Below are 27,448 nucleotides of genomic sequence, written 5' to 3'. Positions count from 1 at the left end.
TTTAAATAAAAATGTTTTATTCTCTTTAATATAGTATTTGTTCTATCCATAGCAGAAAAGAGCCTCCATGCCACTCAGTGCTGTTATAGCTCTGACCCCAGGCCAGTGCAGCTCCATACTGACCAACACACATCTCACAGCACAACACCAGTGCCAAACTGACCTGGAGTCAGTCTCTGTATCACATCTGACATCAGCTTATTTGAAAACAGGGGAGTTGAGCTGGGTGGGGTGGGGAGCGGGCAGGGATTTCGGGGGGGGGGGGACAGTTCTAGGAGGCAATATCACACCTCATAGCTTGGATCCGATACGTTGTGTGTGACTGGGGCCAAGCAACGCTAGAACCCACGTTGTGAAAGATTTAGGTTTTATCCAAGAGTGTTGTGTGTGTTGCAAGTTGACTTCTTGCTCCAGTATGGCTGTAGACTTGGAGGCAGATCGTTTCTGCCACGAAAGGGTCACAAGTTGAGGTAACAAAGGTTTTCCTGGACGGCAAGAAGGAATAGAGACACGATCAAAAGAATGGAAGTCTGGGCTTGTTACAATCTGGGTGTTTCTGTGCGAGTGCAGGTGTGTGTGTGTGTGGACAGGTGTGAGAATGTGTACATGTCAGATTTCTCCCCAGGATTATTTATCAAGGTGGTGCAGCTGAGCAGGTGTTTTCAACACCTGTAACTGACATTTCCTGCAATCTACTCAGAAATATTGAAGAATGTTATTTTACATAATGGCGCCGCCAGTCCACCAGGTGGCGCCGCTCAAACACTCTTTGGGGAGAACTCTGTGTGTGTCTGTATGTTACCTCCTCTCTGTCCATCATGTTGCATTGGATCCACTTATTGCCTTGGTGTCTGTGTTGGAGATGGTCTGTTCATTCAGCACTGGATCTGAGGGACACAGAACATGGTAGTCAGGAGACCATCTCTTTCCAATTCACTCTTCATCAGTACAGATCAAAGTTTAAAGGGATGGTGAGAGATTCACTCTTCATCAGTACAGATCAAAGTTTAAAGAGACAGTGAGAGATTCACTCTTCATCAGTACAGGTCAGTTTAAAGGGATGGTGAGAGATTCACTCTTCATCAGTACAGATCAAAGTTTAAAGAGACAGTGAGAGATTCACTCTTCATCAGTACAGGTCAGTTTAAAGGGATGGTGAGATATTTCTGCAATAAAGTTCTGTTACAGTCAGATGAAAAAAATGCTTAAAGGGATACTTTGGGATTTTTGCATTGATGTCCTTAATCTACTGCAGGCATGCTAGCAGATACCCATAGACTTCCAGCCATTGTGCTAACGCTAATTAGCATTGGCTTGCGAAACTGCCTCTAACTTCCTTCATACTGGACACAGAAACATAAATAGTATCTACAAATTCAACTGACTATGGGGAAGTACATAAATGGCCTCTGACAAAATCCCAAAGTATCCCTTTAATTGGCAAAAATCTGGAACCATCCCTTTAAGGGTTTGAACTGCTTCTAACTATTTACACAACATCACATAAGTACATTTGCATAAATAATTGCACACTGGACACAGAATGAGTGCCCTTCACTGCCTAGCATTGAGTCCATGGACAGGGATGGAGAGAGACAGCGAAAGACAAAGACGTAGAAAGATGGGGTGAAAGAGTGAGACTAGAGTTGAGTGGTCTTGGTGCAGCGCTCTGGTGCTCAACATCCTAAAAATCGCTCAGCACATAATGAAAAAGAAACCAGCAGCTCCATTCAGCTCCAAGAAACCCGCAGCTCCAAATTCGCTCCATTCATTTTCAAATGCATACAATACAAGTCAAAAGTTGACACACCTACTCAATCAAGGGGTTTCTCTTTATTTTTACATTGTAGAATAGTGGAGAATCTATGGAATAATAAATGTGGAATCATGTAGTTTAAAAAAAAATGTAACAAATCAAAATATATTTTATAATCGGACATTCTTCAAAGTAGCCACCCTTCACCTTGACAGCTTTGCACACACTTGGCATTCTCTCAACCAGCTTCACCTGGAATGCTTTTCCAACAGTCTTGAAGGAGTTCCCACATATGCGGAGCACTTGTTGGCTGCTTTTTCCTTCACTCTGCGGTCAAACTCAACCCAAACCATCTCAATTGGGTTGAGGTCGGGTGATTTTGTAGGCCAGGTCATCTGATGCAGCACTCCATTACTCTCCTTGGTCAAATAGCCCTTACACAGCCTGGAGGTGTGTTGGGTCATTGTCCTGTTGAAAAACAAATGATAGTCCCACTAAGCCCAAACAACATGGAATGGCGTATCGCTGCAGAATGCTGTGGTAGCCTTGCTAGTTAAGTGTGCCTTTAATTCTAAATAAATCAGTGTCACCAGCAAAGCACCCCCCACATCAACACACCTCTTCCTCCATGCTTCACAATGGGAACCACACATGCGGACATCCTCCATTCACCTACACTGCGTCACAAAAACACAGCAGTTGGAATCAAAAATCTCAAATTAGGACTCTTCTTCCTACTGGTGTCCTTTAGTAGTGGTTTCTTTGCAGCAATTCGACTATGAAGGCCTGATTTACACAGTCTCCTCTGAACAGTTGATGTTGAGATGCGTCTGTTACTTGAACTCTGAAGCATTCATTTGGGCTGCAATTTTTGAGGCTGGTAACTCTAATGAACTTATCCTCTGCAGCAGAGGTAACTCTGGGTCTTCCATTTCTGTGGCGGTCCTCATGAGAGCCAGTTTCATCATAGCGCTTGATGGTTTTTGCAACTGCACTTGAAGAAAGTTCTTTACGGAAAAATGTCTTAGAGTAATGAAGGACTGTTGTTTCTCTTTGATTATTTGAGCTGTTCTTGCCATAATATGGACTTGGTCTTTTATCAAATAGGGCTATCTTCTGTATACCACCCCTACCTTGTCACAACACAACTGATTGGCTCAAACGCATTTAAAAGAAAGAAATTCCACAAATTAACTCAAGGCACACCTGTTAATTAAAATGCATTCCAGGTGACTACATCATGAAGTTGGTTGAGAGAATGCCAAGAGTGTCAAAGGGAAAAGGTGGCAACCTTGAAGAACCTCAAATATAAAATATATTTTGATTTGTTTAACAGTTTTTTGGTTACTACATGATTCCATGTGTGTTATTTCATAGTTTTGATGTCTTCACTATTATTCTACAATGTAGAAAAAAGTTTTTTTTTAAATTAAGAAAAACCTTGGAATAAGTGGGGGCGGTAGGTAGTGGGGGCTGTAGGTAGTGGGGGCTGTAGGTAGTGGGGGCGGTAGGTAGTGGGGGCGGTAGGTAGTGGGGGCTGTAGGTAGTGGGGGCGGTAGGTAGTGGGGGCGGTAGGTAGTGGGGGCTGTAGGTAGTGGGGGCTGTAGGTAGTGGGGGCTGTAGGTAGTGGGGGCTGTAGGTAGTGGGGGCTGTAGGTAGTGGGGGCGGTAGGTAGTGGGGGCGGTAGGTAGTGGGGGCTGTAGGTAGTGGGGGCGGTAGGTAGTGGGGGCGGTAGGTAGTGGGGGCTGTAGGTAGCCTAGTGGTTAGAGCATTTGGACTTGTAACCGAAAGGTTGCAAGATCGAATCCCCGAGCTGACAAGGTAGAAATCAGTCGTTCTGCCCCTGAACAAAGAAGTTAACCCACTGTTCCTAGGCTGTCATTGAAAATAAGAATTTGTTTTAAACTGACTTGCCCTAGTTAAATAAAGGTAAAATTAAAAATTAAAAAATAAGGTGTGTAATAAAAAACCTTTGACATGTCATCGGCCCCTGAACGAGGACCAAGCTGATGATATTTGGCAGCCATGTTAAACTATTAGCTTTTAGTTGATGATATGTGGCGGCCAAGTAAAAAAAACGATTAGCTTTTTCTCCAATCTATTGATTCCCAGATACTTGAGTCGTAACTGGCTCTGTTGTGCTCACATTTTACAGTCGATAGACAACTTTAGCACTGTTACAAACTCACTCTTATTATTTAATAAAAGCCTTTATATAAATCATCAATTACAGTGTCCTATTACCTGGTGGACTGATATCTACGTCTCTGTTTATTAGTGGTGTGGAGGCTAAATGAAGACAAACAGAACAGGCCGTATTAAGAGAACAGTGATGAAGGGACTTTTAAATGGTCTCAGGTAGACAGACAGGTGTGTATCTTACAGAAGTATGGATGCTGTATGGCCTCAGGTAGACAGACAGGTGTGTATCTTACAGAAGTATGGATTCTGCATGGCCTCAGGTAGACAGACAGGTGTGTATCTTACAGAAGTATGGATGCTGCATGGCCTCAGGTAGACAGACAGACAGGTGTGTATCTTACAGAAGTATAGAGGCTGCATGGCCTCAGGTAGACAGACAGACAGACAGGTGTGTATCTTACAGAAGTATGGATGCTGCATGGCCTCAGGTAGACAGACAGACAGACAGGTGTGTATCTTACAGAAGTATGGATGCTGCATGGCCTCAGGTAGACAGACAGACAGACAGGTGTGTATCTTACAGAAGTATAGAGGCTGCATGGCCTCAGACAGACAGACAGACAGGTGTGTATCTTACAGAAGTATGGATGCTGCATGGCCTCAGGTAGACAGACAGACAGACAGGTGTGTATCTTACAGAAGTATGGATGCTGCATGGCCTCAGGTAGACAGACAGACAGACAGGTGTGTATCTTACAGAAGTATGGATGCTGCATGGCCTCAGGTAGACAGACAGACAGACAGGTGTGTATCTTACAGAAGTATGGATGCTGCATGGCCTCAGCAGCGGTCAGTCTCTGCTGGTGGTCGTAACGTAGCAGCTTGTCCAGCAGGTCCAGGGCCTCAGGGGTCACCAGGTGCTGGTTCTCTGTCTGGACAAACTGCTCCCAGCGCTTCCTCGTCTGCCTGCGGGGAGGAGAGGGGGAGGGGACTGCTTGAACTGGTCCAATAAGAAACAGGGAGGTACTGCTTGATCTGGTCCAATAAGAAACAGGGAGGTACTGCTTGATCTGGTCCAATAAGAAACAGGGAGGTACTGCTTGATCTGGTCCAATAAGAAACAGGGAGGTACTGTTTAATCTGGTCCAATAAGAAACAGGGAGGTACTGCTTGATCTGGTCCAATAAGAAACAGGGAGGTACTGCTTGATCTGGTCCAATAAGAAACAGGGAGGTACTGCTTAATCTGGTCCAATAAGAAACAGGGAGGTACTGCTTAATCTGGACCAATAAGAAACAGGGAGGTACTGCTTAATCTGGACCAATAAGAAACAGGGAGGTACTGCTTAATCTGGTCCAATAAGAAACAGGGAGGTACTGCTTGATCTGGTCCAATAAGAAACAGGGAGGTACTGCTTGATCTGGTCCAATAAGAAACAGGGAGGTACTGCTTGATCTGGTCCAATAAGAAACAGGGAGGTACTGCTTGATCTGGTCCAATAAGAAACAGGGAGGTACTGCTTGATCTGGTCCAATAAGAAACAGGGAGGTACTGCTTGATCTGGTCCAATAAGAAACAGGGAGGTACTGCTTGATCTGGTCCAATAAGAAACAGGGAAGTACTGTTTGATCTGGTCCAATAAGAAACAGGGAGGTACTGCTTGATCTGGTCCAATAAGAAACAGGGAGGTACTGCTTGATCTGGACCAATAAGAAACAGGGAGGTACTGCTTGATCTGGTCCAATAAGAAACAGGGAGGTACTGATTGATATGATCCAATAAGAAACAGGGAGGTACTGCTTAATCTGGTCCAATAAGAAACAGGGAGGTACTGCTTAATCTGGACCAATAAGAAACAGGGAGGTACTGCTTGATCTGGTCCAATAAGAAACAGGGAGGTACTGCTTAATATGGTCCAATAAGAAACAGGGAGGTACTGCTTAATATGGTCCAATAAGAAACAGGGAGGTACTGCTTGAACTGGTCCAATAAGAAACAGGGAGGTACTGCTTGATCTGGACCAATTAGAAACAGGGAGGTACTGCTTAATCTGGACCAATAAGAAACAGGGAGGTACTGATTGATATGATCCAATAAGAAACAGGGAGGTACTGCTTAATCTGGTCCAATAAGAAACAGGGAGGTACTGCTTAATCTGGACCAATAAGAAACAGGGAGGTACTGCTTGATCTGGACCAATAAGAAACAGGGAGGTACTGCTTGATCTGGACCAATAAGAAACAGGGAGGTACTGCTTGATCTGGTCCAATAAGAAACTGGGAGGTACTGCTTAATCTGGTCCAATAAGAAACAGGGAGGTACTGCTTGATCTGGTCCAATAAGAAACTGGGAGGTACTGCTTAATCTGGTCCAATAAGAAACAGGGAGGTACTGCTTAATCTGGACCAATAAGAAACAGGGAGGTACTGCTTGATCTGGACCAATAAGAAACAGGGAGGTACTGCTTGATCTGGACCAATAAGAAACAGGGAGGTACTGCTTGATCTGGTCCAATAAGAAACAGGGAGTTACTGCTTGATCTGGTCCAATAAGAAACAGGGAAGTACTGTTTGATCTGGTCCAATAAGAAACAGGGAGGTACTGTTTAATCTGGTCCAATAAGAAACAGGGAGGTACTGTTTAATCTGGTCCAATAAGAAACAGGGAGGTACTGTTTAATCTGGTCCAATAAGAAACACTATTTAGTTTAACATTTGAAAATGTAACGCTACGGTTGTGTTCCGAGGGGGTATGTTGACACATCGCTTCACAAGTATCGCCGTCCCCAAGGCAACAAACATCCAATAAAAGGAGAGACTGGGAGGCTAAAATGTGAAGGTGATTGGATCTATACTTTGTATTCCATGTCCTTCAGGGTAACACGGAAACAACAGAACACTGGGGTGTGGATTTCTACACAATCTATTTCTATCTGAAACATTCCACACGGTAGGCTAGCACAGTGGTATGTGCTCCGTGTAAACAAACAGTCTTGCCCACCCACTGCACTAAAACGAATCCCAATAGAGCCACTGAATACCACCCCAGGAGTCCTCAACAGCAGCCCCTTTCCCCACCCGAGTGACAGTCTGTTTCTGGCATGTCAGTGCTTTGTCAAATTGTTTGGCTTTTCAAATGAGCAATAGACTTGACGAGAGCACGAACAGATGAGGGGCCAGGCTAGCCATGTGCTACGCCCCCTAGTGGTACTTACTGTCCCAGGAGGTCTTTGAAACGCGTGTCCAGTTCAATGTGGTACTTGTGTAGGTAGCCAAACAGCTCATCTGTCCCAAGAACCTTAGCGATGCGGACCAGCTGGACACAACATGGGGACAGTCAGAGGAACGTTGAGACACACGTCTAGCATACAGCCACACCTTCTACGTCAAAGATGAACCGTGTTCATAGTGTGTATTCATGTGGTCATTTAGTTGTAATTATATATATATAACTAAATGAAATATATATAAATAAAAAACAGGGATGTTTGACAATAGAAGTGATGACCTCACTAGTGGCTGGTCCCACTCCCAATGATGCCATTTCACACTGTGGTATTACATACAAGCATAGTATCATGGACTAGTGTAGTGTGGAGCTGTGTGTGTGTGTGTACCTGATCGTAGTTGCCCTGTGTGTGTGTGTGTGTGTGTACCTGATCGTAGTTGTCCTGTCCATGGAAGAACGGCTCTTTCAGGAAGATCATGCTGGCCAACATGCAGCCTAGACTCCACATGTCCAGACTGTAGTCATATAGCTACAAACACAACAAGGACAACACAGAACGATGGAAAAAAATACTCTACAATTAATTATTTAACAAATCACATTGTAGTTCATTGAACAACATCCATGTATTGGTACTCCTGTAAATATACTGCTATTGAACATACTCATGTTAGCAGACAGATAACTGTGTTGATGTAACCAGTATTAAAGCAAAACGTGCATCGGGATGTACTGCAGTGTATGTGGGAGGTGTGTTAATAACTAGTGTCTACCTGATAGTCCACATTGTGTAAGTAGTGTTAATAACTAGTGTCTACCTGATAGTCCACATTGTGTCAGTAGTGTTAATAACTAGTGTCTACCTGATAGTCCACATTGTGTCAGTAGTGGGAGGTGTTAATAACTAGTGTCTACCTGATAGTCCACATTGTGTAAGTAGTGTTAATAACTAGTGTCTACCTGATAGTCCACATTGTGTAAGTAGTGGGAGGTGTTAATAACTAGTGTCTACCTGATAGTCCACATTGTGTAAGTAGTGTTAATAACTAGTGTCTACCTGATAGTCCACATTGTGTCAGTAGTGTTAATAACTAGTGTCTACCTGATAGTCCACATTGTGTCAGTAGTGTTAATAACTAGTGTCTACCTGATAGTCCACATTGTGTCAGTAGTGTTAATAACTAGTGTCTACCTGATAGTCCACATTGTGTAAGTAGTGTTAATAACTAGTGTCTACCTGATAGTCAACATTGTGTAAGTAGTGGGAGGTGTTAATAACTAGTGTCTACCTGATAGTCCACATTGTGTAAGTAGTGGGAGGTGTTAATAACTAGTGTCTACCTGATAGTCCACATTGTGTAAGTAGTGTTAATAACTAGTGTCTACCTGATAGTCCACATTGTGTCAGTAGTGTTAATAACTAGTGTCTACCTGATAGTCCACATTGTGTCAGTAGTGGGAGGTGTTAATAACTAGTGTCTACCTGATAGTCCACATTGTGTAAGTAGTGTTAATAACTAGTGTCTACCTGATAGTCCACATTGTGTAAGTAGTGGGAGGTGTTAATAACTAGTGTCTACCTGATAGTCCACATTGTGTAAGTAGTGTTAATAACTAGTGTCTACCTGATAGTCCACATTGTGTCAGTAGTGTTAATAACTAGTGTCTACCTGATAGTCCACATTGTGTCAGTAGTGTTAATAACTAGTGTCTACCTGATAGTCCACATTGTGTCAGTAGTGTTAATAACTAGTGTCTACCTGATAGTCCACATTGTGTAAGTAGTGTTAATAACTAGTGTCTACCTGATAGTCAACATTGTGTAAGTAGTGGGAGGTGTTAATAACTAGTGTCTACCTGATAGTCCACATTGTGTAAGTAGTGTTAATAACTAGTGTCTACCTGATAGTCCACATTGTGTCAGTAGTGTTAATAACTAGTGTCTACCTGATAGTCCACATTGTGTCAGTAGTGTTAATAACTAGTGTCTACCTGATAGTCCACATTGTGTCAGTAGTGTTAATAACTAGTGTCTACCTGATAGTCCACATTGTGTCAGTAGTGTTAATAACTAGTGTCTACCTGATAGTCCACATTGTGTAAGTAGTGTTAATAACTAGTGTCTACCTGATAGTCAACATTGTGTAAGTAGTGGGAGGTGTTAATAACTAGTGTCTACCTGATAGTCCACATTGTGTAAGTAGTGTTAATAACTAGTGTCTACCTGATAGTCCACATTGTGTCAGTAGTGTTAATAACTAGTGTCTACCTGATAGTCCACATTGTGTCAGTAGTGTTAATAACTAGTGTCTACCTGATAGTCCACATTGTGTAAGTAGTGTTAATAACTAGTGTCTACCTGATAGTCCACATTGTGTAAGTAGTGGGAGGTGTTAATAACTAGTGTTTACCTGATAGTCCACATTGTGTAAGTAGTGTTAATAACTAGTGTCTACCTGATAGTCCACATTGTGTCAGTAGTGTTAATAACTAGTGTCTACCTGATAGTCCACATTGTGTCAGTAGTGTTAATAACTAGTGTCTACCTGATAGTCCACATTGTGTAAGTAGTGGGAGGTGTGTTAATAACTAGTGTCTACGTGATAGTCCACATTGTGTAAGTAGTGTTAATAACTAGTGTCTACCTGATAGTCCACATTGTGTAAGTAGTGGGAGGTGTTAATAACTAGTGTCTACCTGATAGTCCACATTGTGTAAGTAGTGTTAATAACTAGTGTCTACCTGATAGTCCACATTGTGTCAGTAGTGTTAATAACTAGTGTCTACCTGATAGTCCACATTGTGTCAGTAGTGTTAATAACTAGTGTCTACCTGATAGTCCACATTGTGTCAGTAGTGTTAATAACTAGTGTCTACCTGATAGTCCACATTGTGTAAGTAGTGTTAATAACTAGTGTCTACCTGATAGTCAACATTGTGTAAGTAGTGGGAGGTGTTAATAACTAGTGTCTACCTGATAGTCCACATTGTGTAAGTAGTGTTAATAACTAGTGTCTACCTGATAGTCCACATTGTGTAAGTAGTGGGAGGTGTGTTAATAACTAGTGTCTACCTGATAGTCCACATTGTGTAAGTAGTGTTAATAACTAGTGTCTACCTGATAGTCCACATTGTGTCAGTAGTGTTAATAACTAGTGTCTACCTGATAGTCCACATTGTGTCAGTAGTGTTAATAACTAGTGTCTACCTGATAGTCCACATTGTGTCAGTAGTGTTAATAACTAGTGTCTACCTGATAGTCCACATTGTGTAAGTAGTGTTAATAACTAGTGTCTACCTGATAGTCCACATTGTGTCAGTAGTGTTAATAACTAGTGTCTACCTGATAGTCCACATTGTGTCAGTAGTGTTAATAACTAGTGTCTACCTGATAGTCCACATTGTGTCAGTAGTGTTAATAACTAGTGTCTACCTGATAGTCCACATTGTGTAAGTAGTGTTAATAACTAGTGTCTACCTGATAGTCAACATTGTGTAAGTAGTGGGAGGTGTTAATAACTAGTGTCTACCTGATAGTCCACATTGTGTAAGTAGTGTTAATAACTAGTGTCTACCTGATAGTCCACATTGTGTAAGTAGTGGGAGGTGTGTTAATAACTAGTGTCTACCTGATAGTCCACATTGTGTAAGTAGTGTTAATAACTAGTGTCTACCTGATAGTCCACATTGTGTCAGTAGTGTTAATAACTAGTGTCTACCTGATAGTCCACATTGTGTCAGTAGTGTTAATAACTAGTGTCTACCTGATAGTCCACATTGTGTCAGTAGTGTTAATAACTAGTGTCTACCTGATAGTCCACATTGTGTAAGTAGTGTTAATAACTAGTGTCTACCTGATAGTCCACATTGTGTCAGTAGTGGGAGGTGTTAATAACTAGTGTCTACCTGATAGTCCACATTGTGTAAGTAGTGTTAATAACTAGTGTCTACCTGATAGTCCACATTGTGTAAGTAGTGGGAGGTGTTAATAACTAGTGTCTACCTGATAGTCCACATTGTGTAAGTAGTGTTAATAACTAGTGTCTACCTGATAGTCCACATTGTGTCAGTAGTGTTAATAACTAGTGTCTACCTGATAGTCCACATTGTGTCAGTAGTGTTAATAACTAGTGTCTACCTGATAGTCCACATTGTGTAAGTAGTGTTAATAACTAGTGTCTACCTGATAGTCAACATTGTGTAAGTAGTGGGAGGTGTTAATAACTAGTGTCTACCTGATAGTCCACATTGTGTAAGTAGTGTTAATAACTAGTGTCTACCTGATAGTCCACATTGTGTCAGTAGTGTTAATAACTAGTGTCTACCTGATAGTCCACATTGTGTCAGTAGTGTTAATAACTAGTGTCTACCTGATAGTCCACATTGTGTAAGTAGTGTTAATAACTAGTGTCTACCTGATAGTCCACATTGTGTAAGTAGTGGGAGGTGTTAATAACTAGTGTTTACCTGATAGTCCACATTGTGTAAGTAGTGTTAATAACTAGTGTCTACCTGATAGTCCACATTGTGTCAGTAGTGTTAATAACTAGTGTCTACCTGATAGTCCACATTGTGTCAGTAGTGTTAATAACTAGTGTCTACCTGATAGTCCACATTGTGTAAGTAGTGGGAGGTGTGTTAATAACTAGTGTCTACGTGATAGTCCACATTGTGTAAGTAGTGTTAATAACTAGTGTCTACCTGATAGTCCACATTGTGTAAGTAGTGTTAATAACTAGTGTCTACCTGATAGTCCACATTGTGTAAGTAGTGTTAATAACTAGTGTCTACCTGATAGTCCACATTGTGTAAATAGTGTTAATAACTAGTGTCTACCTGATAGTCCACATTGTGTAAGAAGTGGGAGGTGTGTTAATAACTAGTGTCTACCTGATAGTCCACATTGTGTCAGTAGTGGGAGGTGTGTTAATAACTAGTGTCTACCTGATAGTCCACATTGTGTAAGGAGTGGGAGGTGTTAATAACTAGTGTCTACCTGATAGTCCACATTGTGTAAGTAGTGGGAGATGTGTTAATAACTAGTGTCTACCTGATAGTCCACATTGTGTAAGTAGTGGGAGGTGTTAATAACTAGTGTCTACCTGATAGTCCACATTGTGTAAGTAGTGGGAGATGTGTTAATAACTAGTGTCTACCTGATAGTCCACATTGTGTAAGTAGTGTTAATAACTAGTGTCTACCTGATAGTCCACATTGTGTCAGTAGTGTTAATAACTAGTGTCTACCTGATAGTCCACATTGTGTAAGTAGTGTTAATAACTAGTGTCTACCTGATAGTCCACATTGTGTAAGTAGTGGGAGGTGTGTTAATAACTAGTGTCTACCTGATAGTCCACATTGTGTAAGTAGTGGGAGGTGTGTTAATAACTAGTGTCTACCTGATAGTCCACATTGTGTAAGTAGTGTTAATAACTAGTGTCTACCTGATAGTCCACATTGTGTAAGTAGTGTTACTAACTAGTGTCTACCTGATAGTCCACATTGTGTAAGTAGTGGGAGGTGTGTTAATAACTAGTGTCTACCTGATAGTCCACATTGTGTAAGTAGTGTTAATAACTAGTGTCTACCTGATAGTCCACATTGTGTAAGTAGTGTTAATAACTAGTGTCTACCTGATAGTCAACATTGTGTAAGTAGTGGGAGGTGTTAATAACTAGTGTCTACCTGATAGTCCACATTGTGTAAGTAGTGTTAATAACTAGTGTCTACCTGATAGTCCACATTGTGTAAGTAGTGTTACTAACTAGTGTCTACCTGATAGTCAACATTGTGTAAGTAGTGGGAGGTGTTAATAACTAGTGTCTACCTGATAGTCCACATTGTGTAAATAGTGGGAGGTGTGTTAATAACTAGTGTCTACCTGATAGTCCACATTGTGTAAGTAGTGTTAATAACTAGTGTCTACCTGATAGTCCACATTGTGTAAGTAGTGTTAATAACTAGTGTCTACCTGATAGTCCACATTGTGTAAATAGTGGGAGGTGTGTTAATAACTAGTGTCTACCTGATAGTCCACATTGTGTAAGTAGTGTTAATAACTAGTGTCTACCTGATAGTCCACATTGTGTAAGTAGTGTTAATAACTAGTGTCTACCTGATAGTCCACATTGTGTCAGTAGTGGGAGGTGTGTTAATAACTAGTGTCTACCTGATAGTCCACATTGTGTAAGTAGTGTTAATAACTAGTGTCTACCTGATAGTCCACATTGTGTAAGTAGTGGGAGGTGTTAATAACTAGTGTCTACCTGATAGTCCACATTGTGTAAATAGTGTTAATAACTAATGTCTACCTGATAGTCCACATTGTGTAAGTAGTGTTAATAACTAGTGTCTACCTGATAGTCCACATTGTGTAAGAAGTGGGAGGTGTGTTAATAACTAGTGTCTACCTGATAGTCCACATTGTGTCAGTAGTGGGAGGTGTGTTAATAACTAGTGTCTACCTGATAGTCCACATTGTGTAAGGAGTGGGAGGTGTGTTAATAACTAGTGTCTACCTGATAGTCCACATTGTGTAAGTAGTGGGAGGTGTTAATAACTAGTGTCTACCTGATAGTCCACATTGTGTAAGTAGTGGGAGATGTGTTAATAACTAGTGTCTACCTGATAGTCCACATTGTGTAAGTAGTGTTAATAACTAGTGTCTACCTGATAGTCCACATTGTGTCAGTAGTGTTAATAACTAGTGTCTACCTGATAGTCCACATTGTGTAAGTAGTGTTAATAACTAGTGTCTACCTGATAGTCCACATTGTGTAAGTAGTGGGAGGTGTGTTAATAACTAGTGTCTACCTGATAGTCCACATTGTGTAAGTAGTGGGAGGTGTGTTAATAACTAGTGTCTACCTGATAGTCCACATTGTGTAAGTAGTGTTAATAACTAGTGTCTACCTGATAGTCCACATTGTGTAAGTAGTGTTAATAACTAGTGTCTACCTGATAGTCCACATTGTGTAAGTAGTGGGAGGTGTTTTAATAACTAGTGTCTACCTGATAGTCCACATTGTGTAAGTAGTGTTAATAACTAGTGTCTACCTGATAGTCCACATTGTGTAAGTAGTGGGAGGTGTGTTAATAACTAGTGTCTACCTGATAGTCCACATTGTGTAAGTAGTGGGAGGTGTGTTAATAACTAGTGTCTACCTGATAGTCCACATTGTGTAAGTAGTGTTAATAACTAGTGTCTACCTGATAGTCCACATTGTGTAAGTAGTGTTAATAACTAGTGTCTACCTGATAGTCCACATTGTGTAAGTAGTGGGAGGTGTTTTAATAACTAGTGTCTACCTGATAGTCCACATTGTGTAAGTAGTGTTAATAACTAGTGTCTACCTGATAGTCCACATTGTGTAAGTAGTGGGAGGTGTGTTAATAACTAGTGTCTACCTGATAGTCCACATTGTGTAAGTAGTGGGAGGTGTGTTAATAACTAGTGTCTACCTGATAGTCCACATTGTGTAAGTAGTGTTAATAACTAGTGTCTACCTGATAGTCCACATTGTGTAAGTAGTGTTAATAACTAGTGTCTACCTGATAGTCCACATTGTGTAAGTAGTGGGAGGTGTTTTAATAACTAGTGTCTACCTGATAGTCCACTAGCAGCTCCGGTCCTTTAAAATAACGGGAGGCCACCCTGACGTTGTATTCCTGAGCTGGGTGGTAGAACTCAGCCAGACCCCAGTCTATGAGACGCAGCTGAGAGACAGAGAGAGACAAACAGACAGAGGAATTAGAGGGTTTTTTTTGGGGGGGGGGGGGGGCAGTGTGACATCTACAGAAGCAGAGCTTCCTGTTTTGCACTATGCTAACCTGTCTTCTAAGCCTTTTCAAAATGTCCTTCTGACCCACCAACTAGTGGACCATCTGGGAACTACGGATCTACAGCATGTTTGGGATCAATGTGCATTTTGAAAAACTGTACAAGAAGGTAAAGGAATTCAGTTGAAAATAGTCTGAATATTAAAACGGATTATTTTTAAATTTATACAATTGAACATTCAGTTGGTTTTTGAATTTGAAAAAAAGGAATTGATCCATAAAAGCCGCAAAAATGTCACTTCTAGGACGACCAGACCAAATTCACATAGAAACGTGTGTTACAGATCTGTCATTCTTAATTGAACCCAAGTCTAAGATCTATTCTATGGGTGCTATTTCTATGCTTCTTTGCGTCTTTAACTTTCAGCTGAAAATACAATATTCTGGGTCATGAAAAATATATTTCACTGCGGTTTAGATGCTACAATGATTCTCTACACTCGTCTTTAATATGAAGGGATCCCGAGTGGCACAGCAGGTCTGAGGCACTGCGGTTTAGATGCTACAATGATTCTCTACACTCATCTTTAATATGAAGGGATCCCGAGTGGCACAGCAGGTCTGAGGCACTGCGGTTTAGATGCTACAATGATTCTCTACACTCATCTTTAATATGAAGGGATCCCGAGTGGCACAGCAGGTCTGAGGCACTGCGGTTTAGATGCTACAATGATTCTCTACACTCATCTTTAATATGAAGGGATCCCGAGTGGCACAGCAGGTCTGAGGCACTGCGGTTTAGATGCTACAATGATTCTCTACACTCATCTTTAATATGAAGGGATCCCGAGTGGCACAGCAGGTCTGAGGCACTGCGGTTTAGATGCTACAATGATTCTCTACACTCGTCTTTAATATGAAGGGATCCCGAGTGGCACAGCAGGTCTGAGGCACTGCATCTCAGCTCTAGAGGCGTGACTACAGACACCCTGGTTCGAATCCAGGCTGTATCACAACCGGCCGTGATTGGGAGTCCCATAGGGCTGCGCACAATTGGCCCAGTGCCGTCCAGGTTTGGCCGGGTGTAGGCCATCATTTCTAAAATAAGAATTTGTTCTTAAACCGACTTGCCTAGTTAAATAAAAAGGTTAAATCCATTTTTTTAAATCTTGGCCTTCAGCTTTGTGTTCTGCTTGCTGCAGCTCCATTACTGCCATCTGGTGGCGAAACAGAACCATGACAGCCCGCCCCACCCTGGACCCCCCCCCACCTCCCATCTACACAGCGTTTTGGTGCCATAAATTGACCCATTTAACACTTTCTGAAGTTCCCTCTCTGGAGGAGACCCAATTATCTCTTCTACCTCCAAAAGTGTGACCTTGTTTACTTCCCTTGACTGATTCTGAAAGGAAACGACAGGCGTAACAAATATGGTAGGAACTCCCACTAACCTATGCATCCACCAATCCAATGCCATTACATTACAGTGAGAAGATTACTGATTACTGCTGAATTCGTGTAGCAAAACAATGTAAGCTTTGCGAGACTTGCGGACGGTTGTAAGAGGTAAAAATCGAGTGTACACTTCAGGTGATATTTGGGACGCACATTCTGTGATCCTCCTGATAAAACAACAGGGTTGTTGCTCTGCTTCTGACCCAGGAGAAATTAGCTGCAGCTCCGGCTGCTATGAGGCCAGCTATTTGGGAAACACTGGCCTAGATTAGTAGGGAACAGGGGCAGAAATGGTGTTTATCATAACATACATTTTAAAAAATGGGCTTCTTCTATAGAAATAGGTTCTGCCTCTCGCTAAATAGTCGAAAGCAGATTATTCAGTAGATGTTCCTACCGGTCCTAGATTATGGTGACATCTATATCAGGGTTTACAACCCGGTTCCTGGAGAGCTACCCTCCAGTAGGTTAACTCCAACCCGGTTCCTGGAGAGCTACCCTCCAGTAGGTTAACTCCAACCCTGTTCCTGGAGAGATACCATCCTGTTGGTTTTAACTCCAACCCTGTTCCTGGAGAGCTACCCTCCTGTAGGTTTTAACTCCAACCCTGTTCCACGGGTCACTAATATGACCAGGATTATCAACAACTAGCACGGGTCGCTAATATGACCAGGATTATCTATAACTAGCACGGGTCGCTAATATGACCAGGATTATCAACAACTAGCACGGGTCGTTAATATGACCAGGATTATCAACAACTAGCACGGGTCATTAATATGACCAGGATTATCAACAACTAGCACGGGTCACCGATATGACCAGGATTATCAACAACTACCACGGGTCGCTAAATGACCAAGATTGTGCCTTTGGCTACCGGACAACGAAAGAAAGTTGATATAAAATAAATTGCCTCCAAGGATATGTTGTGATTGACTAGGCTACTTTGAAGCAAGGTAAGACATGCCTCATTGGTAGTAAAAAAACTAAACATTCAAGTCTCAAACAATTAAGTTAATGTTTTCTAAAATGCATACTGCCTCCAGCTCACTGCAAAGTGGTGTGTGAGGTGATGAAGCCTGCCTTCCGTTGCCGTGGGAGATGCTGTCTGACAGACATTCCCCTCAAAGGCTTTGCATGTGTACAATGTAATAAAACACATAACGAATATACTGTACTACACCTCACCCATTTAATTCCACTAGATTAACCACTAGACCGATAGGCATGACTAGTCAAATGTGTTTCCATCGACTGGTATTACCGTCAATGAATAGGCTAAAAAAAATAAGCATTATTTCTAAACGGGATCTTCTTCTACCGGACAATTGGCCGGTGACAATTTATATCCGTTTTTCAACAACATCAGAAATGTAAATTGGCCAAACGCCGGCTAACGGAAACCCTGTGCTCAACAGTTAATCAAACGGCTAACCAGACTATTTGCATTGACTGCCTTGTTTGCACTTACATTCTTCCACTGGCTCTATGCACACTCACTGGACTGTAGCCACACACTGCTACTGTATCATCTATCCTGCCTTTTACCCCTAGCTACCCCCGAGTTACCCCCTAGCCACCCCCGAGTTACCCCCTAGCCACCCCCCCGAGTTACCCCCTAGCCACCCCCCGAGTTACCCCCTAGCCACCCCCTAGCCACCCCCGAGTTACCCCCGAGTTACCCCCTAGCCACCCCCTAGCCACCCCCTAGCTACCACAGTTGCCACAGTGATTCAATAATTTCTCACCTCTACATACCACAGCCAATAATAACAAAGTGAAAGGGGGGAAAAAAAATGACACTTTTGAAAAATGTATTGAAAATGAAAGAGAAATATCTAAATGTACATAAGTCTATTGGAACCGGTACTCCTTGTATGCAGCCTTGTTATTTTCATTGACTTTTTACCTCTGCATTGCTGGGAAAGGGCTCGTAAGTAAGCATTTCACGGTAAAGTCTACACCTGTTGTACTCATAACATAATGTTATTTGTTTTTTTTTGGGGGGGGGGGGTCGAGTCGACAGTGTTAGTGCTCATCGCCGCATTCTCTACCGTAAAGTTGGTCTGGCCGTCTCTGATATCACGTAGGATGATACATTGCTGTGTTTTCATTCATAAAGCCTTTTTACAAAAAAAAAAACTTGCTGTACCGAACATCATTACTAACCTCTAGACATGAGTGGATAAGTCTGGAAAATTCATTCTGTCTGCATTGAGTTAGGTAAACCAGCTTTTAGGTTTTTTCCCTCCACTGTATTTGTGGAACAATATTCAAAATGTGATGTTTTGGTGTCTCTGGGTCAATTCAAGAAGCTGATTGAGGACATTATTACTGATGAATGTGTTGGTGTCTCTGGGTCAATTCAAGAAGCTGATTGAGGACATTATTACTGATGAATGTTGGTGTCTCTGGGTCAATTCAAGAAGCTGATTGAGGACATTATTACTGATGAATGTGATGTTTTGGTGTCTCTGGGTCAATTCAAGAAGCTGATTGAGGACATTATTACTGATGAATGTGATGGTGTCTCTGGGTCAATTCAAGAAGCTGATTGAGGACATTATTACTGATGAATGTGTTGGTGTCTCTGGGTCAATTCAAGAAGCTGATTGAGGACATTATTACTGATGAATGTTGGTGTCTCTGGGTCAATTCAAGAAGCTGATTGAGGACATTATTACTGATGAATGTGTTGGTGTCTCTGGGTCAATTCAAGAAGCTGATTGAGGACATTATTACTGATGAATGTGATGGTGTCTCTGGGTCAATTCAAGAAGCTGATTGAGGACATTATTATTGATGAATGTGATGGTGTCTCTGGGTCAATTCAAGAAGCTGATTGAGGACATTATTACTGATGAATGTGTTGGTGTCTCTGGGTCAATTCAAGAAGCTGATTGAGGACATTATTACTGATGAATGTGATGTTTTGGTGTCTCTGGGTCAATTCAAGAAGCTGATTAAGGACATTATTACTGATGAATGTGATGGTGTCTCTGGGTCAATTCAAGAAGCTGATTGAGGACATTATTATTGATGAATGTGATGGTGTCTCTGGGTCAATTCAAGAAGCTGATTGAGGACATTATTACTGATGAATGTGTTGGTGTCTCTGGGTCAATTCAAGAAGCTGATTGAGGACATTATTACTGATGAATGTGATGTTTTGGTGTCTCTGGGTCAATTCAAGAAGCGGATTAAGGACATTATTACTGATGAATGTGATGGTGTCTCTGGGTCAATTCAAGAAGCTGATTGAGGACATTATTATTGATGAATGTGATGGTGTCTCTGGGTCAATTCAAGAAGCTGATTGAGGACATTATTACTGATGAATGTGTTGGTGTCTCTGGGTCAATTCAAGAAGCTGATTGAGGACATTATTACTGATGAATGTGATGGTGTCTCTGGGTCAATTCAAGAAGCTGATTGAGGACATTATTACTGATGAATGTGATGGTGTCTCTGGGTCAATTCAAGAAGCTGATTGAGGACATTATTACTGATGAATGTGTTGGTGTCTCTGGGTCAATTCAAGAAGCTGATTGAGGACATTATTACTGATGAATGTGATGTGATGGTGTCTCTGGGTCAATTCAAGAAGCTGATTGAGGACATTATTACTGATGAATGTGTTGGTGTCTCTGGGTCAATTCAAGAAGCTGATTGAGGACATTATTACTGATGAATGTGATGTTTTGGTGTCTCTGGGTCAATTCAAGAAGCTGATTGAGGACATTATTACTGATGAATGTGTTGGTGTCTCTGGGTCAATTCAAGAAGCTGATTGAGGACATTATTACTGATGAATGTGATGTGATGGTGTCTCTGGGTCAATTCAAGAAGCTGATTGAGGACATTATTACTGATGAATGTGTTGGTGTCTCTGGGTCAATTCAAGAAGCTGATTGAGGACATTATTACTGATGAATGTGATGTTTTGGTGTCTCTGGGTCAATTCAAGAAGCTGATTGAGGACATTATTATTGATGAATGTGATGGTGTCTCTGGGTCAATTCAAGAAGCTGATTGAGGACATTATTACTGATGAATGTGATGTTTTTTATGACCATGTTTCTCATCTGTAAAAGAAACCTTGGTCTCAGTATGACTCCCTGAAAAAAAATAAAGGTTAAATATAATATATATTTTTTAACCCTGTAGAGAACCAGGACAAAAAGAGAATATTGTTTGGGGGCGGGGCCAACTTCCATCATGTATGAATAGAGGATGATGTCAGCAAAACCAGAAATCCTGATGAAAAATCAGGAAATGAAGAAACCCCAACCCTGAGTGTTTGATGTTGCTCCCAGGTCTCTCCAGATTGTATCTCAATGAGAATAACCTGTTTAAATAAAGGTGATCGCATGGCTACCTTTCTCGTCTGGTGGTCGATCATGACATTGTGTGGTTTGACGTCCCTGTGCATGATCCCCATGCTATGGCAGTAGTCCAGAGCCTGTAGGAGACAACACAAAGGACAACACAGTCTAGACGACACAGCCTTTATATCTGAAGACTCGTTTCAGGCCCTCTTGACCCCCCAAAAAAATGTCAATGGAAACAAATTGGAAGCCAAATTATTTGAAAAGTGGGACGCAACAGAGCCAAGCAAGGGGACCTGCCAGTTTCCCTTACCTTGAGAAGCTCGTACACATAGAAACGAATATCAAAGTCTGTTAACTTCTGGTAAAGTTCCTGTGAATGAAATGAAAACAAAAAGTTTAACTACAGTGCATTTGGAAAGTATTCATACCACTTGACTTCTTCCACATTTTGTTACAGCCTTATTCTAAAATGTAGTAAAGAAGAAAAAAAATGTCCTCGACCTACACACAATACCCCATAATGACATCACAATACCCCATAATGACATCACAATACCCCATAATGACATCACAATACCCCATAATGACATCACAATACCCCATAATGACATCACAATACCCCATAATGACAAACCAAAAACTGGTTTTGTTAAATTCGGAAATGTAAAAAAAAAAAATATTGAAAAAAAAAACATTTTTTTTACATAAGTATTCAGAACCTTTGCTTTGAGACTCGAAATATCTCAGGTGAATCCTGTTTCCATTGATCATCCTTGAGATGTTTCTATAGCTTGATTGGGGTCCACCGGTGGTAAATTCAATTGATTGGACATGATTTAGAAAGGCACACACCTGGCTATATAACAAAAAGTGTCCCACAGTGGACAGTGCATGTCTGAGCAAAAACCAAGCCATGAGGTTGAAGGACATGACTGACAGTGGACAGTGCATGTCAGATCAAAAACAAAGCCATGAGGTTGAAGGAAATGTCCGTAGAGGTCCGAGACAGGATTGTGTCGAGGCACAGATCTGGGGAAGGGTACCAAAAAAAATGTATGCAGCATTGAAGGTCCCCAAGAACACAGTGGCCTCCATCATTCTTAAATTAAAAGAAGTTTGGAACCACCAAGAATCTTCCTAGAGCTGGCCGCCCAGACAAACTGAGCAATCGAGGGAGAAGGGCCTTGGTCGGGGAGGTGACCAAGAACCCAATGGTCACTCTGACAGAGCTCCAGAGTTCCTCTGTGGAGATGGGAGAACCTTCTAGAAGGACAACCATCTATGTAGCACTCCACCAATCTGGCCTTTACGGTTGGGTGGCCAGACGGAAGCCACTCCTCAGTAAAAACGCACATGACAGCTTGCTTGGAGTTTGCCAATAGGCGCCTAAAGACTGACCATTTTCTCTGGTCTGATGAAACCAAAATTTAACTGATTGGCCTGAATTCCAAGCGTCACCTCTAGAGGAAACCTGGCACCATCCCTACAGCGGGGAATGGTCGTGGCAGCATCATGCTCTGGAGGAAACCTGGCACCATCCCTACAGTGAGGAATGGTGGTGGCAGCATCATGCTCTGGAGGAAACCTGGCACCATCCCTACAGCGGGGAATGGTGGTGGCAGCATCATGCTCTGGGGATGATTTTCAGCGGCAGGGACTGGGAGACTAGGCAGGATCGAGGGAAAGATGAACGGAGCAAAGTACAGAGAGATCCTTGATGAAAAACCTGCTCCAGAGTGCTGAGGACCTCAGACCGGGGCAAAAGTTCACCTTCCAACAGGACAATGACCCAAAGCACACAGCCAACAGAACACAGGAGTGGCATTGGGACAAGTCTCAATGTCCTTGAGTGGCCCAGTCAGAGCCACGACTTGAACCTGATCGAACGTCTCTGTTAAGACCTGAAAATAGATGTGCAGCAACGCTTCCCATCCAACCTGACAGAGCTTGAGAGAATCTGCAGAGAAGAATGGGAGAAGCTCCCCAAATACAGGTGTGCCAAGCTTGTAGCATCATACCCAAGAAGACTCAAGGCTGTAATCACTGACAAAGGTGCTTCAACAAAGTATTGAGTAAATGGTCTGAATACTGATGTAAATGTGATATTTTGTTTCGCAAAAAAAATTCAAAACATTTGTTTTTGCTTTGTCATTATGGGATACTGTGTGTAGATTGTATTTTCTCTTAAAATGTAATACATTTTTAGAATAGCGCTGTAACAAAATGTGGAAAAAGTCAAGGGGTCTGAAACCTTTCGGGAATGCAATGTACTTTCAAAAACGTTTACAGATTAAAAAAGTATTTGTTAGATGATATCAGTATATTTTCATGTCTTAACGTTTCAAACAGACAATTACCTTAGAGAGAGAGATCAGTAACTTAAAAAAATTATGTTGTAGTGGTTTCACACGAATGCATGATATTCACCAAACAGCCGTACCTTAAAATCTGTGTTATTGATGCACTCAAAGACAAGTGCCGGCGTTCTAGACTGCAGAGAGACAAGATGGGAGAATTCATCCTCGATTAATAAAGAAGATGGCAGTGAGAGAGAGAGTTCTATTGTTGAGGTCACAATCACCAGCACACATTTCAAACAACAGCAGATGGCAGTCAGTGAGAGAGAGTTCTATTGTTGAGGTCACAATCACCAGCACACATTTCAAACAACAGCAGATGGCAGTCAGTGAGAGAGAGTTCTATTGTTGAGGTCACAATCACCAGCACACATTTCAAACAACAGAAGATGGCAGTCAGTGAGAGTTCTATTGTTGAGGTCACAATCACCAGCACACATTTCAAACAACAGAAGATGGCAGTCAGTGAGAGTTCTATTGTTGAGGTCACAATCACCAGCACACATTTCAAACAACAGAAGATGGCAGTCAGTGAGAGAGAGTTCTATTGTTGAGGTCACAATCACCAGCACACATTTCAAACAACAGAAGATGGCAGTCAGTGAGAGTTCTATTGTTGAGGTCACAATCACCAGCACACATTTCAAACAACAGAAGATGGCAGTCAGTGAGAGAGAGTTCTATTGTTGAGGTCACAATCACCAGCACACATTTCAAACAACAGCAGATGGCAGTGAGAGAGAGTTCTATTGTTGAGGTCACAATCACCAGCACACATTTCAAACAACAGAAGATGGCAGTGAGAGAGAGTTCTATTGTTGAGGACACAATCACCAGCACACATTTCAAACAACAGCAGAGCAGCCACACCACTAAAGGCAAATAAACTGATGGGAGAGACATTACAATGAAAACAGTCTCACACTCATCGCTCTCCTTGCTTGTGGGATTTATCACCAACATTGTCCAAATAGCCTTCATCGGGGGGGGTTCTCTCATTCTAGAGTTTAAATTTGCCGATAGCGGGCTTTGAGAAAAAGTTTGACTTACTATGACTGTGATAGGTGGTTGTCTTACCTAGCTAAGGTGAATGCACTAACTGTGAGTGGCTCTGGATAAGAGTCTGCTAAATAACTGAAATGTAAATCTGTTAGTCAGCACCTCACTGTAACGGTGTGGGCTCATGAATTCCCTTTTCGTGGAGGGGAGGTCACACCCCTAAATGCAAATAAACATGCACCCAATGGAGGTACTGGGGCTGACCAGAGAGACCACAGAAATATAATCTGTAGAAGGGAGTACTGGGGCTGACCAGAGACAACAGAAATATAATCTGTAGAAGGGAGTACTGGGGCTGACCAGAGACAACAGAAATATAATCTATAGAAGGGAGTACTGGGGCTGACCAGAGAGACCACAGAAATATAATCTGTAGAAGGGAGTACTGGGGCTGACCAGAGACCACAGAAATATAATCTATAGAAGGGAGTACTGGGGCTGACCAGAGACCACAGAAATATAATCTGTAGAAGGGAGTACTGGGGCTGACCAGAGACCACAGAAATATAATCTATAGAAGGGAGTACTGGGGCTGACCAGAGACCACAGAAATATAATCTATAGAAGGGAGTACTGGGGCTGACCAGAGAGACCACAGAAATATAATCTATAGAAGGGAGTACTGGGGCTGACCAGAGACCACAGAAATATAATCTATAGAAGGGGGTACTGGGGCTGAGAGACCACATAAATGGAATCTATAGAACAGGCCAAATCATTGATGTCATTATGGGATGACTGGCAGCCATTGCCAGTTTACGATTGTTTGAGGCTCTAAGCCCCTTCTAGAGATGATATTTCTACGAGAGAGAGACATACCACAGGATCCTTCACTGTGTCCACCAGGCGGATGATGTTGGTTCCACCACGCAAGTTCTCCAGGATCTTAATCTCTCGCTTGATCTTCTTCTTCTTGACAGGCTGAAACAAGAGATCAATCATTTCCCAGACTTAACACAACAACAAAAAAGACCCTCGAAGCCTCAAACAGGCAGGGTTGTATTCTCCAGAACCAAACGGACACAATTGGACCGAAACTTAACTCTACACACTCCATTGGGGCGGCAGGGTAGCCTAGTGGTTAGAGTGGAGGGGCGGCAGGGTAGCCTAGTGGTTAGAGTGGAGGGGCGGCAGGGTAGCCTAGTGGTTAGAGTGGAGGGGCGGCAGGGTAGCCTAGTGGTTAGAGTGGAGGGGCGGCAGGGTAGCCTAGTGGTTAGAGTGGAGGGGCGGCAGGGTAGCCTAGTGGTTAGAGCGTTGGACTAGTAACCGGAAGGTTGCAAGTTCAAACCCCCGAGCTGACATGGTACAAATCTGTCGTTCTGCCCCTGAACAGGCAGTTAACCCACTGTTCCTAGGCCGCCATTGAAAATAAGAATTTGTTCTTAACTGACTTGCCTAGTTAAATAAAGGTAAAATAAAAAAATAAAATAAAATAAAAAATAAATTGGGTGTGTGTGCACTAACGAATACGACGCTGTTCAACTGGAGCCAATAGAAGGCCAGGGGGCAACATGTCTAGGTTGAGGGGCCTATTAACTTCATTGTATAACACCTACGGGAAGAAAAAACATTCAAAACACATTTATGACAGCAGCTCACCTTGAGGATTTTAACCACCACTTTCTCATTGTTACTGACGTTGACGGCTTCAAACACCTCGCTGTATTTCCCTCGGCCCAGCTTACGCACCAACTGGTAGTTGTCCTGATTACTGGAGAGAGAAGAACAGGAGAATCCTGAGAAGAGACCAGGTTGTCCTGATTACTGGAGAGAGAAGAACAAGAGAATCCTGAGAAGAGACCAGGTTGTCCTGATTACTGGAGAGAGAAGAACAGGAGAATCCTGAGAAGAGACCAGGTTGTCCTGATTACTGGAGAGAGAAGAACAAGCGAATCCTGAGAAGAGACCAGGTTGTCCTGATTACTGGAGAGAGAAGAACAAGCGAATCCTGAGAAGAGACCAGGTTGTCCTGATTACTGGAGAGAGAAGAACAAGCGAATCCTGAGAAGAGACCAGGTTGTCCTGATTACTGGAGAGAGAAGAACAAGAGAATCCTGAGAAGAGACCAGCGGGGTAGGAGTACATACATGCAGTAGGGTTATTATCCAGATTATCTGGAAGGGATTAATACACATTTACAACAGGGTTCTCCTAACTCCTGTCCTGAAGAGCAACCGAGTGATAAACAGACGTTTGATCAAAGGCTTGGAATGAAAGCGTGCGCACCCAACTCTCCAGAATTAGAGAACCCTAGTGACTAACAGTTAGTAGAATAGCTACATCCTTCTATACCTCCAGCTTGGCACGTGTGCATCGTAGTCCCAGTAGTCCCTGGTCTTCTGCGTGTTGACATCGGTGTAGACCCGAGCTTTACTGCTGACCGTAGGAGGGGGCATCGCGAGCTTGGACGCCCGGTCCTGATGGGGCTCACCTTCCACAACAATACTAGTCTTCTTGGCGCGAAATTGGAAGGCAGGGCACCGACTTTCGGGGACCCTAGATTTAGTTAACTCCGTGTAAAATGGCTTAACATTGGTTTGGGCTACTTTCGTCCGTAGTTGGTGAGCGCAGTCGGCAGCACTTGCTGTGCGGATTGTCAAAGCTACGATGAGCGAGTGCCTGATGCACCTGAACAGCCTGTTTGGCAAGATGCTATGGTGGACCGCCAGTTTCAGGGAGGCGACAGGAGAAAGGGGAAAGAGGACGAGGTAGACTAACACAATTGGCAATAAGGATTCAATATCGGACAGCTAGCTAGTAACTCAAATCGAGAAATGGTTTAAAAAGCAATTCACGAGGCCGAGAGCTGGGCAAGCTAATTGAATTTGACAGACCCCTCTGGTATAAGCAAGATAAGTTAGCTAGTTAGCCTAGATGCTAACCAGCTAAGTTGGGCCCCAGTGTTCATCACAATACTAACGTACACGAATACGATTAGCCAACATAAGTACAATATCAAACAGCAAGCTTGAGTGGCGATAATAAGTTATTTAACAATGGTCAGTTGGTTTAGAAAAGACGTGAAATCCCGTCTCGCTACATGTACGTTACTGTAGAAATGATTGTCGTTAGCTAGCCTGCTACTGTTAGCTAGCTAGCAGCGCACTCGGGTAGGAAGTCCAGCGACATGTATTTGGGCTTGCGGTGGCACCCTCTCCAGGGCGCAAAGTTCGAGAAAAATGCCTGAGAATATGACACTTGAAACCGCTTGAATATGTTTTTGAGTCTGGCTAATGGGTTTAGCTTAAATATTCATTCCCAAGAAGACTCCGTCGTTCAAGTCGTAGCTGCTGCTGCTGTGGACTCCGTTGCAACAAAAAAAAAACTCACCCGGAAGT

The 27,448-nt window shown here is 42.4% G+C and overlaps 1 protein-coding gene across 1 annotated transcript; it reads right to left on the bottom strand.

The window, feature by feature from the left end:
- Positions 1-27,448, bottom strand: LOC139384837 (casein kinase II subunit alpha'-like). The gene is made up of 12 exons (XM_071129733.1): positions 26,403-27,448; positions 25,710-25,821; positions 24,930-25,031; positions 23,135-23,185; positions 21,005-21,064; positions 20,742-20,825; positions 14,732-14,842; positions 7,554-7,655; positions 7,113-7,213; positions 4,716-4,864; positions 803-887; positions 1-485 (listed from the first exon to the last, which is right to left on the bottom strand). Exons 1-11 carry the CDS (start codon positions 26,504-26,506, stop codon positions 817-819), a joined length of 1,047 nt encoding a protein of 348 aa, XP_070985834.1. The 5' UTR covers positions 26,507-27,448; the 3' UTR covers positions 1-485; positions 803-816.

Source organism: Oncorhynchus clarkii, chromosome 26 (assembly GCF_045791955.1).
Source record: "Oncorhynchus clarkii lewisi isolate Uvic-CL-2024 chromosome 26, UVic_Ocla_1.0, whole genome shotgun sequence".
Lineage (NCBI taxonomy): Eukaryota > Metazoa > Chordata > Actinopteri > Salmoniformes > Salmonidae > Oncorhynchus > Oncorhynchus clarkii.
The sequence above is the reverse complement of the archived record's forward strand: the minus strand, read 5'-3'. Positions and strand labels throughout refer to the sequence as shown.

What these genes read in the sequence shown, in the direction of transcription:
- LOC139384837 (XM_071129733.1), bottom strand. Translation starts at nt 26,506, where the DNA reads ATGCCCCCTCCTACGGTCAGCAGTAAAGCTCGGGTCTACACCGATGTC. An exon ending in TCGACCACCAGACGAGAAAG is followed by an intron (nt 14,843 to 20,741) that starts GTAGCCATGCGA and finishes TCTGTCTCTCAG; the next exon opens with CTGCGTCTCATAGACTGGGG. An exon ending in CATGCAGCATCCATACTTCT is followed by an intron (nt 888 to 4,715) that starts GTAAGATACACA and finishes TGTGTCCCTCAG; the next exon opens with ATCCAGTGCTGAATGAACAG.